The following is a 13,221-nucleotide window of genomic DNA, read 5'->3' on the forward strand; positions in this document are numbered from 1 at the left end:
TAATTTCCATTGTTTTAATGGTCACAGTTGAAGCACATGATATAAAAGAATATTTACACTGATAGTTTAAAATTAAAGAAAAAACGATTTTTGACAATACAAACACACACACGCACACACATACCAGCTTCTACAAACTAAGCATGCTCCTCAAAAGTAGCAACCACACATTTAAAAAAACTAAAAGACATTTAAAATGAAGCCACATTTAAAACAAAATAAAAAAGGGAGTAAAGTGCAGGTATGACAGACGTCTCTGTACAGACATTTCTGATAGACTGCAGAGAAGCTTCACTTGCCAGTCATAGGCACACTCCTTTAAAGTGTACAAAGGAGAGAACGATCAATTAAAAAAGGAAAAGAAGGACAAAAGTACACACCCACATGGTGAAATTGTGCTACACAGTCGCACTCGCACGTGGACACGAACCAGATATAAAAACATGTACAGTTCCTTAAATGTCGACACTCACGACGAAGACCTTTACATCCCAAAGAGAACGGAGCAGAAAACCCGACCCCCCACCCCCCACCCTAAACTAACTCAACCTTTATCTCAGACACACGTACAAAACTAAAATAAAAACATCTAGTCCGAGTGGCATCAGAAGTGTGAGAGGACTCGAGAGAGTTTGTCAAGTAGTGAGAATTCAAATTGTGTTTACTGATTGAGACGGACATTCCAGGGAATCCAGAGCCTGACGGTTTTTGTGCAGGTCAGATTTGGTTCAGACGTGCTGAGGTATTGTGTAGTAAAACAAAAACAAAAACAAAAAAATACATAAAATACACAGCATGCCTCTTCTCTTTCAAAACACCGCTTTACAACTATGCAACTGTAACTCTCCATCACCACCATCTCTGGATATACGCCTTTCTTTGGGGACAAAACACTAATCAGTGGTTCCTCCTGAGCGTGTGTGTGTGTGTGTGTGTGTGTCTCGATTCATTGCTCTCTGAAAGTCTGTGTTTGTATTCCTGCCAAATGAACCAAAGTTTATCTTAAAATGATCCTTTTCTCTGAAGGTTTGAGGAGTTTGTGTCAGTGTTGAATTTGATTCATTTTCTGTCAGACTGCAGCAGGAGGGAGAGCGGTGTCGTTTCCTTGGTAACCACGTAGCACAACTTGTAGAAAATATTGATGAAGAGACATGAGAGCAGAAAGAAAGAAGAGGGGAAACGTGCTACATTCCTCCTAACATCAGGTTGAACTCTTCAGTCTATCACCAACAATCGAGTAAAAAAAAAAAAAAAATCAAACTGTTGATGGAGAAACCAGTGGTTATGTGAAGTGTGTGTGGGCTCAGGCGTGTCAACGTTGGAAACATGTCACCCATAAATATTTAGATGATTGTGTTTTGCTGCCGTTCTAATTCAACTCCGTTTTTTTTTTTCAGTTAACCAGAACCTTCATAGCCTCGTCACTGGCCTCGTCACTGGCCTCGCAACCGAGACAAACGTCTCGCATGCCGGCTTTCACAGAGGCTCTTTGCGGATGTGCTGGAGAAAAAAACCCATACAGAAACGACTAAACATTTCCTTTAAGGCAAGAGGCATTGGTTTGTTTTGCTGAACAAATCCCCACATTTACACTCAAACCTCCATTTCTCACAGGTTCACATTATCCCCCCGTCTCTCTCTCTTTCTCTCTCTCTCTCATACACACACACACAGACACACACACACACCGTGAGGGTTACATGGTGTGGTAAAGGGTGCTAACAGTTCTTTTCTTCAGCCTCCTCAGGGGGTGAGTCCTTCCGTACTGCTGCCTTGTGGTCATCAGCGTCAGCCCGGGCGAATGCAGAGAATCAGGGCAAATGTTGCCGACCTTCCCTCTCTGTTGACCCTGATATGATGGTGGAGAGATTCCTGTTGAGGTTTCTTCGGCTTCAGAGAGCCGCTCCACGTCGACCCCTGGGACCTCTGGCTGCTGGTCCGCGGCTGCGGGGGGAGAGCCGTGCACCCGCTGCTTCTTGGACTCGTCGCTTGTGTAAACTGGAGGCTGATCTGAGGGCAGAGAGACGGCGGAGCGGCTGAGCTCCCACTCGCTCAGCTCGTTGGCGAGCAGCTCCAGACATCCCAGTTTGGCCAGAGAGGCTGAGCGCTTCATCAGGGACGGAGGGGTCAGCCCCGCCTGGCGAATCCTTGCTTCCACCTCTCGGGCCCTCTTCTGGATGCTGCTACTTCGCTTCTGAGTGGTTCCGGCACCGAAGCCAAAAGCCTGCTCCATGCAGCCGCTCTTGCAGGCTCCGCTCGTGCTCACCTGCTGCAGGAAGGCGCCCAGCTCACACAACGTCTCCCACGTCTCTCGCATGATGATGTCTCTGTGGGGTCCCTCGGCGGGACACTCCCAGTCTATGTCTGACTCCAGCTCGGTCACGCCCTCCAGACACAGGAAGTTCACGGAGGCAAAGGGAGAGTGGGTGAAGTGATGGAAAGGATAAGAGGTAGAGAGCAATCTAGTATCAGCAGGCTGGAGTTTGTGTCCTTTTGTGCTTCTGTCGTTATTTCCCAGTGCCTCTATCTCAACTACATCAGCACTCTCAATTTGAACTTGTCCAAACTTCCCATCACCCTCCACCTGCACAGTGTTAACTACTGACAACTGCGAGCAAACTGACGCATCCTGAAAATGAGGGATCGGCACAGAATGGACGCTGGGCGGACGTCGCTGCGAGCAGGATGTGCTACCAGAGAGTGACGGTGGAGAGGAAGAAGAGGTTGTCGGCACGTCGTGCTCCTGTTTCATTTTCTGCTCCAGCTGTCTCGTGACGCGCCGCACGGAGCCCCTCGTCCAATCGCTGTAGAGTCGAGCGGGATCCGCCCCCTCCTCCTCTTCTTCTTTGTTCTTCTCTTCCTCTTTCCCATTCTCGGCTTCCTTCTGCGATGAAAGGTTTCTATATTCCGTTTCCTGCATAGACAAACTCACTTCCTGGTCCTGAGGGCCCTGAGGCTCTGGTTGTTCAGGAGGCCCAACAGATGAAGTCTCTGTGTGCACTGTCGGCTTCAGTCCTGCGGCCTGCACAGGGACAGTCATTTCCTGCAATGAAAAGAGAGATCCCATCAAAGATTCGGTTAAATGCCAAATTCAAGTGTTAATCCATAAAGTGACACAGGAGACATTACAGTAAAACAAATTCAGATGTTTAATGGAGCATTCTACTTTTTCTGCCACCAGGTGGTGCCCTTGAACTCAAGGGCTCAAAAGTTGAACTGTTGGCACTAATAAATAACTTGAGACCCATATTATCTGCTGTGGGTTCAATTTACTTCCAAATATTCTTTAATTTGATCTACGCGATACTTCAACAGCCTATATTCCATTACATTCTACATCTTACACAAACAAACAAGTCTCTCTCTTTGAAAAAGAGAACATCCGCACACCATCGTAAAACAACCAAACTGCGACCCTCAGAGCGTAAGAAGAGCCTGAGCGACGCTTTGAAGACAGTTTATTTGACCCAAAGCTTAGACAATAATTTGGTTTTGCTCCAAGCGATGGCCTCACCTTTCTTTTCTCCTCCTCCTTCCCCTCATCAGCGGAGACCTCCTGGAGCATCTGTTGCTGATCCTTGGCACAACTCCTCAGCGGGGGCGACTGTTGGAGCGCAGCACAGCGAGTTTTACCGTCTTGACTCATTCCCTTGAACTTTTCCCTGGCACTGAAAAAGTTAATGTGATCTGCACTGTGGCCAAACAACACCTCATTGTCTAGTGGAATGGCACTGGGATCACTGATAAAATCAGTAGTTGAGGGAGGGCTGGCTGTTGAACCGTCCAAAGAAGAGCCACTCAGCTGCTGATCACAGTCTGGATATTTGACAGGCACTGGTACAGACAGACACTGGGCTCCAGCGGATTGTGTCTTTGGTGTTTGTGCCGTCATGGGCTCAGGCACCGACTCCAGCATCGTTTTTGTCGCAGGCTGAGCGCAGGACGACACCAGCGGTCCGATAACCTCATCCGTTTGGGCGGGAGACGGGGAGGGAGCAGGAGACGGTGGGAGGTGGTGAAGAGACGGAGGCGGGTGAGGCTGACCCACCGAAACACTCTTTGCAACAGTTACCATGTCCATCTTTTGGGACTCGGGCACCACAGTGGCTGCCCTCGGCTGGGAGAGAAGAGGCGACGGGGGCTGCTCCTCCTCGGCATCACATAAGCCATTGGAAAGCGGAGGAGATAACGGAGACACAGAGCCGACTGTGGATTCAGGCCAAGGTGGATCCAGCTGGCTGCTCTTTGCTACAGCACATTGAGACGGAGTCTCCAAGCTCTGAGAGACAGCATCGTCTGGTAGAGCCGCCAGCCTCTCAAAGGGTGCAGAGCTGGGCCGATTGGACTGGATGCCGGTATCGGGCTGACTGGTGGAGTGTGCTGCTTTGCCAGCGCTGACCGAACTTCCCAATGATTCCAGCAGTTCTTTCACAGAGGGACCAGGGGCACCGCTGGTCTGGTTGTGTGGGTTGGAGCGACCCAGGCTGTGAGGTTGGGCGTGGGATTTAGACAGCGGCTCGTGGTGCTCGGACAGATCGCTGTCAGAGTGGGAACGCCACAGTTTGTTGTGCCTCTGCCTGCTGTGGGAGAAAGTGACAAAAAAGTGGAAAGAAAAAAAAGAAAAACAACTTAGTTTATAGTATATTTATGTCAGTCGTATCCTCTTCATGCAAAAACGTGACAATATATGTATTTTAAGATCATTGCAAAATGCAACACATGACATATACTCGTTGGTGTGTGTTCACGTGGGTACCTGGCCAGCAGTATGCCCTGATACTCCTCCAGCTGTCTCATAAAAGAGGGGTTAGGTTTGGTCACAGTGCGACGCTCCTTGACGTAATCAAAGGCCTTTTGCAATTCCCACCCGTACTCCTTCATTGCGTACGCGATCACCGTGGCAGCAGAGCGACTTATACCCATTTTACAGTGCACCAGACACTTGGCCCCGGCTTTCCTGGTGTGGATGTAAAGGGTCGAGCATTAATACATCAGTCTATCTTTGTCAGCTGAAAAAATGACTAAAGGAGGACAAGTAGGTCAGAGAGAAATGACAAAAAAACAAACACAACACGCAGTCTTCTGAAACTCACTTGGCTCTAGATATAAACTTGTAGGTCTCATTCCAGTAGGCGAGCAGGTCAGTAGCCTCCTCGTCGTACACACGGATGTTGTGGTACACAAACACACCAGGGAAGAAGTTGTCGATCTCCCTTGTTACATTCAGGATGTATTGAACCCTGCGTGAGAATGAGATTTATTGGATGTGAAGTTGTTACACTGAGCCTGTTTGGATAACAGCTTGAAGAATCATAAATGTCAAACCCTAACCCTAACCTTTTTTACACATTTAATTTCATTCAAACAAAATGACTGTGAGGGTCTCATCTTTCAAAATTTTGTTTTCACTGACTTCAATACAACTTGTTCTGTGTGGTGGGTTTTGCTGTCTTTGTCCCCGTCCTTACCCGCTGTTCTGCAACTCCTCCAAATTGGATGCATTCCACTCAGATCCCTGTAGGAAACAAAAGCAATCCTCAGACTTATTCAGAGACTTCCACTGAGCGTTTCATAATGCTGAAATCCTGTGGAAAGACGGGCCTTGTGTCCAATGTGCGCTCCAAAACCAAGCAAGAACAAAGCACCTCAAAATTGGGATCCAAAGACGTCCTGATGTACAACCAATGTCCATACACTTAAAACTAAAAAGTATCAATCCTTCATATCTAAGAACTGAGACTTTCTGTTATTTAGTGTTCTCACTAATATAATCTGAAATCTACCTGTTCATTCATTCATGCAGTTTTTTCATCCTGTTGATTTCCGTGTAATGAGCAACACTGCTGCTCAGAGGTGCTGCGAGTCAACCTACCAAAAAGACGTGATCAAAGATCTCTGTGGGACTGTCCATCTGGCCGAGAATGACAATCATCTCATTGTCGATGTACTCTTTGAACTCGCGCAGGTTGCATGTCATGTGCATTTCCAACTCTGTTCGGATCTACAGAGCACATCCACACAGCAAACAGGGAGACACAGATGAAATTGTAATACTGCTAAACTAAACCTAAAATGCAGGTATTACAATTATACAAACAAAGTTAAATATGAATGACTTAAAAAGAATCATTTTGAGGAGTAGGTGTTTTTTATTTTAACTATTCCATTTTGGGAGCGACTCAGAGTGAAGGCTTCATCCATATTAATACTTTTCATTTTTGAAACTGCGTTTTAAAATGAAAACGATCTCCGTCCAAACAAGTGTTTTAGTTCTGTATCAGAGGAAATCTCTTGCCATACTAATACACCTGAAAACGCATATCACATGGCCATTCATGTACACCGGACATGTCTGTGTTGGTGTAAACAGGAAGCAGACAGTCTACTCTGCAGTTGGTTGCTTAGTTGCAGAAAATACTACGAAGGAGTTACAGCAAAAGTGAAAAGTTAGACAAGGATTTGTTTTCTTTTCTTGGAGACATGCGGGGTGTCTTTTACATCCACTGCTGGAGGTGGAATCATGACTGATAAAACCCTAATCAGGAAGCTACTGTAATGTTGGCAACCGCGTCATTGTTTCTAACATCTCCATTTCTGCCGGTCTAGACTAAAAGGTAAACCTGGAGTATTCAAACTAAAGGAGGGCCAGCATCGTTTTTCGAACTTCTCAGTTTTAGGTGCTTGAAAACTCCAGAGTAGAGTGGAAGGCAGGCGTAAACGTATATTGTGGATGTAGCCTAAGTTTCCATGGTGAGGGCATCTGTTTGGAGCATCTTCAGATGAGACCTACATCTGTAGCCGTGACTCACCTCTTTACATGTGACATTCTCAAGGTCTTTCTGCATCATGATCTCCCTCAGGCTGGTTTTGATCTGACGCTCAGTTAGCTCTCTCTCTGTAGGTCTGCAAAAACACAGTGATAGTGAAATAGGATATATCATAGAAGTGCAAATTAGTTTCCAAAGAAGATACAATCATGTTTATACTGTCAAGGGAGATTAAATAAAATAGGGAAAAAATATTCCGCATGATCTAGATCCTTACGCATCAGAGAAGAGGACGGGTGAGTCGGCACGGTGTGACTGCACATCCTGCATGGTGTTCCACTCATTGATGCGCGTCTGGTCGGAGGAGACCCTGCTTTGATAGTAGCTAACCCAGGTGAGGAACAAGCTGCCTGGGAAGTAGTTATGACAACGAGCCACTTCGCACGCTTTATGGAGCGACTGGAGGGCCGACCTGTGGAGTAGGGGAATAAAGGCAAGAGAGATTGAGATCATGACATAAAAAAGGCTTCTAATAAATGGCACAAAGAATTTGACACCAAGATGAACAGTTGCTAACAATATAAGGGAGACACAGATATCCATTTCTACCAACTCGTGTGACTCACCACATGGCCTGCACAGACACAGGCTTGAAAACATGCACTCTGTTATCAGTTGACACACTGAAACCCCTGAGGAAGAAGAAAAAACATTTTTTAGCACACAGGTGTTGTGATTAGTGTTTGCTCTGTGAATGAAAATCATGTGGTGTTGGAGGTTTTCTCACCCGTCTCCATCCAGATGTATCAGCGTGTCACTCCACAAGGGCAAAACCATCCCGACAGAGCACGAACTGAGAGGGGAGGGTAAAAAAAACGCCATGTTACCACTTAACGCAATGTATCATAAAACAGGCAGACGCACACAAGCTTGTGTGTGTGTGTGTGTGTGTGTTACTGTCTCACCTGTCTACCGGACTGAAATCCATTCCGAGCACCACGCTCTCCTCCGTGTCCTGACGGCCGTTGGTTGAGACCACCACCATGTAGCGGGTGATGTGCGAGTGGACACTCTCTAAACGCACCGCCTGAGAGAAGAACACATGCAGTTGGGTGACAGTCTTACCACTCATTTTTAATATGTGTGTTTGTTATAGTGTGTACCCACCAGTTTGATGTTGTCCTCTGGCCTGAGGAGAGTGAACATGGTTTGCAGGTGCTGCTGGATGTCTCCTGGTAAGCGGAGAGATGATAAAACACCACTTTTACTAGTGTCAAACTCTGCAGGTTTTTTGCATAAATGACACCTTGTGTAATAAAAGCAGTGCATTGATCTGGAGGAACACCTTTGACCTTACCTGCATGTTTGCTGCGCAGCTGTGAAAAGCGAGACGCAGAGGAAGCGGAGGAGCCATTTCCTCGTGGAAGGAAAAGAGCGGCTCCTTTAACTGTCAGGAAACTTTCACTGATGCTGGACAGAACGAGGGAAAAGAAATAATTAAGTGAATTATAAGCATCAATAAATAATTTTTGAAAGAGAATCATCCTTAACTGTTTCCCACAACAATCACTCAGTCCACAACCAGCTCCAGCTGTGTATGGGGACTTCTATCATAAAAATGAAGGTATCTCAATAATGGTGACTTAATCTTATGTTTTCTTAGAAAATACACTTGACATCCTGTACAAACAGCTGCTGGTTCCAATAATGTGTTGGCTAAACGGAGCTGGACAAAAAAATGACAGGAGGCTCAACAGACAAAGACAACTCCAGAGCAGTGGCTTTAAAAATATCCTGTTATATTTCCAAGTTAGAAATATAGATTTTTTTAACACAGTATTAATTCACATTTACCGACAAACAGATTCCTAAATAGTCACATTTTATGAAAGAAATTTAAAAAAGAAATGGGGCACATGAATGTCAGCAAGGATGATTGTCCCCCAGAGAAACACTTCACATTCAAGGGGAAAGAGATCAACTCCCTCTCCAACAACAGGGATTGTGCAAACGCGCACACACACGCAAAACCCTGGCTGGCCACATGGCATGTAGAAATAAATATACAAACATTTTGGAATATCCCCTGTCCTGTGTCCTGTTAGAGAGGGCAGAGGCTGACAGCTGAGTTTACACTCTTTCACTCAGTGTAAATGCACACGCACAGTAGACAGATGTCTATGGGTAAGTGCAGACAAACTGTTATTGACTTGGCTGATCAAACGCCAATAAATGCCAGTGTCATCGCCAACGTTGGTCCTCTGAAGACAATCGGCTGTCAAGATTCATCACATCTTCTGGTCCACGAACAACCCGTCTCAGGCACTTGCTGCAGTGCCCCGCCAAGATGCAGTTGCAAGCAGATGAACATGACATCCAGCACACATTGCACAAGAGGCAAAGGAAGGAAAACCTCTTCCTCCAGCGACTGAGTGAGTCTGCTGTCACATCCTTCCCGCTAGGTCATCATGGGAAAACCACATGGCTTTGTCACATAACCAGATCACTGCCAAGTACTGGAGAGCAGGACAATGTGTCAAGATGGGATTTTCCATGAAGGCTTCATGCCAAACAAAAAATCTTTCTAACCCCTCTCTTATATTGTACAACCTGGATCAGACTACATAAACAAAACACTGCTTGAGAATACAGCAGCCTCAAGATGTTGCTGCAAATCATAGTTAAATGCACAGAAAAGCCCCCGAGGCAATGAATACGCAGAGTATTCGTTGAACTTACAGCTGGTACATTTCCCCCCGAGAGATCACGGAGTTCTCGGTGGAATACGGTCTCGTCGTCGCCCCGCAGCAGACGCAGAAGCAGCCCGCCGACGAGCTCCGTGGCGCGGTGGCAACACCGGGAGGCATCGCTGCTCCGGCGGCGGGGAGGGGGCGCGCGGAAGCGGGGTTGTCCAGTCAGCGACCAGTCGCCGCTGGCGTGTTGGAGGTGGTCGCTCCGCACTGACGCGGTAGTTGTGAAAATTGCAAAAAAAAGCTTTCACGTTTTGTTTTGAATGGACATCGCAGAGTTGGGCAAAAGGCCCTAATGATATAGAGATGAGAAATGCAAATATATTATTGACAGATCATCAGAGGGCGCAGGTGGCCTGTGACATCTGCTCACTGTTGTTCCTGCAGCTGGCTGCGGTACATCCTGCCGCTGACCGGGGGGAGGAGCCTCACACGGGCCAATCACGGGCCGTCAAGGCATCATTGGTGCCACAGTGACGGCGGGTCAACAACACGACATTAAAGGGACAGTTCAGTGGTTTTGAAGTGGGGTTGTGTGAGTTCTTTATGCATAGTTGATATGTTACCTTATGGAGATTGGTGATCGGCGATGTCATTTAACAGACTTTGGAGGGGAAATGGAAGAAAAAACATTTTTCGCCACATTTTAAAACGTTACCTAAAAAAAATATATCCTTTCAATTGTACGGTATGGATGTATTTTTTTTCACTGCTTCAGTTTCCCGCCAGACATCCGTTTAAGTTTGTGATGAAAAAGACGTTTTTTGGTGGTCCCTTCTGCAACAGTGGGATTGAGACTTAGGCTACTTCCATTTCCCCTCCAAACTCCTTTAAATGGCATCGCTGATCACCATCTCCATAAGGTAATATATTAACTATGCATAAATAACTCATACAACCCCACTTCAAAATCACTGAACTATCGCTTTAATGAAGGCAACAGTCAAAATGTAGTTCCGAGGGTTTCATGTGTTATAGACTAGTGTCATTTTTATCAATAGCACCTGGCCCCACTGATAATTTCCGCTCTTCTCATGACAACATCCTCAGAAACCTGGTAACTTAGCTGCCATGAAAACACTTCTCCTGATTACACATTAAGTAACCCCTGTACCCACAGGGACATCCACTGGAGAGTGTTGGCCAAACACTGATCACATGTGTGTTGTCTGAAACCTGCCACTGGAGGACGGGTGACAAAGTTGTGTAACCGACTCTAGGCCCGTAGTCTTTCAGGGAAAATTCTCACCAGTGTAAGCAACACCTGACACCTTCCAGCAACAGCATAACAACAACACCACCACCACCACCACCACAACGGACATTGAGAAATCAGAACGGTGAACCGAAGGGAAACTTGACCTTATTGCTTGAGCTGCGCGTGGTTTCAATACATAAGATAGTTTACAAAACCGAGGGTAAATGTGTGGCCACCACCCGACCTGCCAATTCATATCACAGGTGGTGTTTTTCTTTTAGGCCCAACTGTGTATGTGTACATATGTGTTTTGCACACGTTCTGATGTCTTTGACCTCCTTGATTAAGACACACACGATTCAGCAGCAAGGAAGAAGTGGGTTGATCCTCTCAGTGATCTTCAGAAGCAGAAGACTGTTTATTTAATAGACCGCTGAGACAGTTGATTTAATATACTGAGCTATGTACATTAGATGGTGTAACAATAACACTGTCATTTAGTGGAAGCATTGAAGGAGACAGAGATATACCGCAGAGGGTCAAGGGTTTGGCCGTACTGTAAATGTTTAAAGAACACAAAGCTTACACCAACAAGACTTAAATTCTCTTTTAAATGTTTTCATTGCTGAATGATAACAGCTGATTAATCTGACAGCTACACAATCAAAACCTCAGCTACCGGTTCTCTTCCATCTCCCTTGAGAAAAATATGTGTCACATCTTTTGTGAAGGCATTGTAGGGTCTCGCCAGGAACCATCATGGGCCATAATCCTGCCTCGTAGCTCATGGACTCTCAGCCATTGGCATATTTTTCTGAGTGTTTTTCGGACTCATCTCTCAAGTTCCATCCATTTGTCTGCCGAAATTCACACCGTCCAATGACGAGCAGTGAAGGCCGACATGTGGTTGTTACATGCAGACAGACACCGGACACTCCTCTGTTGCTCTTATGTCTCCACGTATACAAACACACAGACAGTCGCCTCTGGGATCAGATCACATATGTATAATACAGTGCACCCAAGGCTATTCAGTGTTTCCTTTACCTACCGATTTGAAGGGCGCGCGCGCACACACACACACACACACACACACACACACACACACACACACACACACACACACACACACACACACACACACACACACACACACACACACACACACACACACACACACACACACACACACACACACACACACACACACACACACACACACACACACACACACACACACACACACAGGATGATTGCAGGATTGCAGGAGTGACAGGAGTCAAAAAAACTAAATATTATATACTGCGAATCAAAATTACAACTGATCCCTTACACACACACAGAGGGAGAGGGAGGGAGAGGGAGGGGGGGAGAGAGAGAGAGAGAGAGAGAGAGAGAGAGAGAGAGAGAGAGCCCTGCTATGTGAATATAGATTTCACTCCCAGCTGCACAAATACAGACAGCCCTCTCAGTATGGCACAGAGCTCCAGTGACCAGACAGACACAGAGGCACTCTGACTTAGGGAGTGGCTACCAATCAGCCCCTGGACCAGCACTGCAGCTCCTCTGACCCACATACCCAGAGCTGACTCACATGGAGCCTTCTGCCCTCTAACGGACAGTCAGCAAACCACAGTTAATTACATCACACGTCAAAGGATTTGGGGATTTCATAAAAAAGGCCAAAATAACACATAGGAAAAGTGAGAGTGTAACTACAGCTGAGATTCACTGCTATCATAAACATAGAGGACAAAGACATTTCCTGAGGGCATTAACCAGTTGCAAACGTGGTTGAGTGAAACGGGAAAAACCAGATTCCCAACTACAGTCCAATGCCTGAGGCAACAACGGACAGCACACAAGACGACAGGAGCTCTTTTTCACAGCACAAGAACAAAAGAAGCACATCCTGTAAAGCATGGCCCCAACACGTCATATGTGATGATTAGTCATCTAGTGCTTCTGCAGGTAAAGTCTACTTCCTGTTTCCAGATGAGGGGTCGGCAGCGGCCACAGAAGAGGCCCCGGGTTCTAATTTGGGGCTGAGGTCGCAATATTTGAGACTGTGCAGGATATAACACATAATATAGGGTAATATCTTACCTCCTTGGCTGAGAGCGACGGTCATCCTCCCCACTCCCGGACTCCTAGAGAGATAACATGAGAAAATGGAATTTAATAATGCAGAAAAAAATAATACAGTCAACAACTGGGCTGGAGACAAAAATACATAATTTGAGACTAAAATCAACATAACATTTTAAGGATGTTCATGTATTACAAATGATAGCTTCAGAGATGCTGATATTCTTTATTCTATATGAGAGTTAACTGAACTTTTGGGGGGGTTGCACAAAACAAGATGATTAATAGAGTCACTGTTGCTCTATGACGATGGCCAGAATAACCCATTCAAAATAATAATTTTAATTTTTCACACATGCAAAATCTCAGCCATACACTGAACAGTCGATGATGCCACCACTCAAATTTCTTCAGTAGT

The 13,221-nt window shown here is 45.9% G+C and overlaps 1 protein-coding gene across 2 annotated transcripts in view; it reads right to left on the reverse strand.

Moving 5' to 3' along the window:
- ssh2b (slingshot protein phosphatase 2b) overlaps positions 1-13,221 on the reverse strand; it is a 17,686-nt gene continuing 4,465 nt past the window's right edge. The window contains exons 2-15 of one of the 2 annotated variants that reach the window (XM_035624831.2): positions 12,822-12,865; positions 8,125-8,237; positions 7,935-7,999; positions 7,733-7,854; positions 7,555-7,620; positions 7,394-7,459; positions 7,045-7,239; positions 6,810-6,903; positions 5,873-6,001; positions 5,469-5,515; positions 5,094-5,240; positions 4,757-4,957; positions 3,515-4,580; positions 1-3,043 (exon numbers count right to left, since the gene is read on the reverse strand). In XM_035624831.2, the coding sequence (XP_035480724.1) occupies positions 1,697-3,043; positions 3,515-4,580; positions 4,757-4,957; positions 5,094-5,240; positions 5,469-5,515; positions 5,873-6,001; positions 6,810-6,903; positions 7,045-7,239; positions 7,394-7,459; positions 7,555-7,620; positions 7,733-7,854; positions 7,935-7,999; positions 8,125-8,237; positions 12,822-12,865 (3,702 nt within the window). In that variant the 3' untranslated portion in view covers positions 1-1,696. Of the gene's footprint in view, positions 3,044-3,514; positions 4,581-4,756; positions 4,958-5,093; positions 5,241-5,468; positions 5,516-5,872; positions 6,002-6,809; positions 6,904-7,044; positions 7,240-7,393; positions 7,460-7,554; positions 7,621-7,732; positions 7,855-7,934; positions 8,000-8,124; positions 8,238-9,506; positions 10,035-12,821; positions 12,866-13,221 lie in introns of those variants that run through there. The other variant, XM_035624830.2, reaches the window with a different exon arrangement.

This window comes from Scophthalmus maximus, chromosome 2 (genome assembly GCF_022379125.1).
Source record: "Scophthalmus maximus strain ysfricsl-2021 chromosome 2, ASM2237912v1, whole genome shotgun sequence".
Taxonomy (NCBI): Eukaryota; Metazoa; Chordata; class Actinopteri; order Pleuronectiformes; family Scophthalmidae; genus Scophthalmus; species Scophthalmus maximus.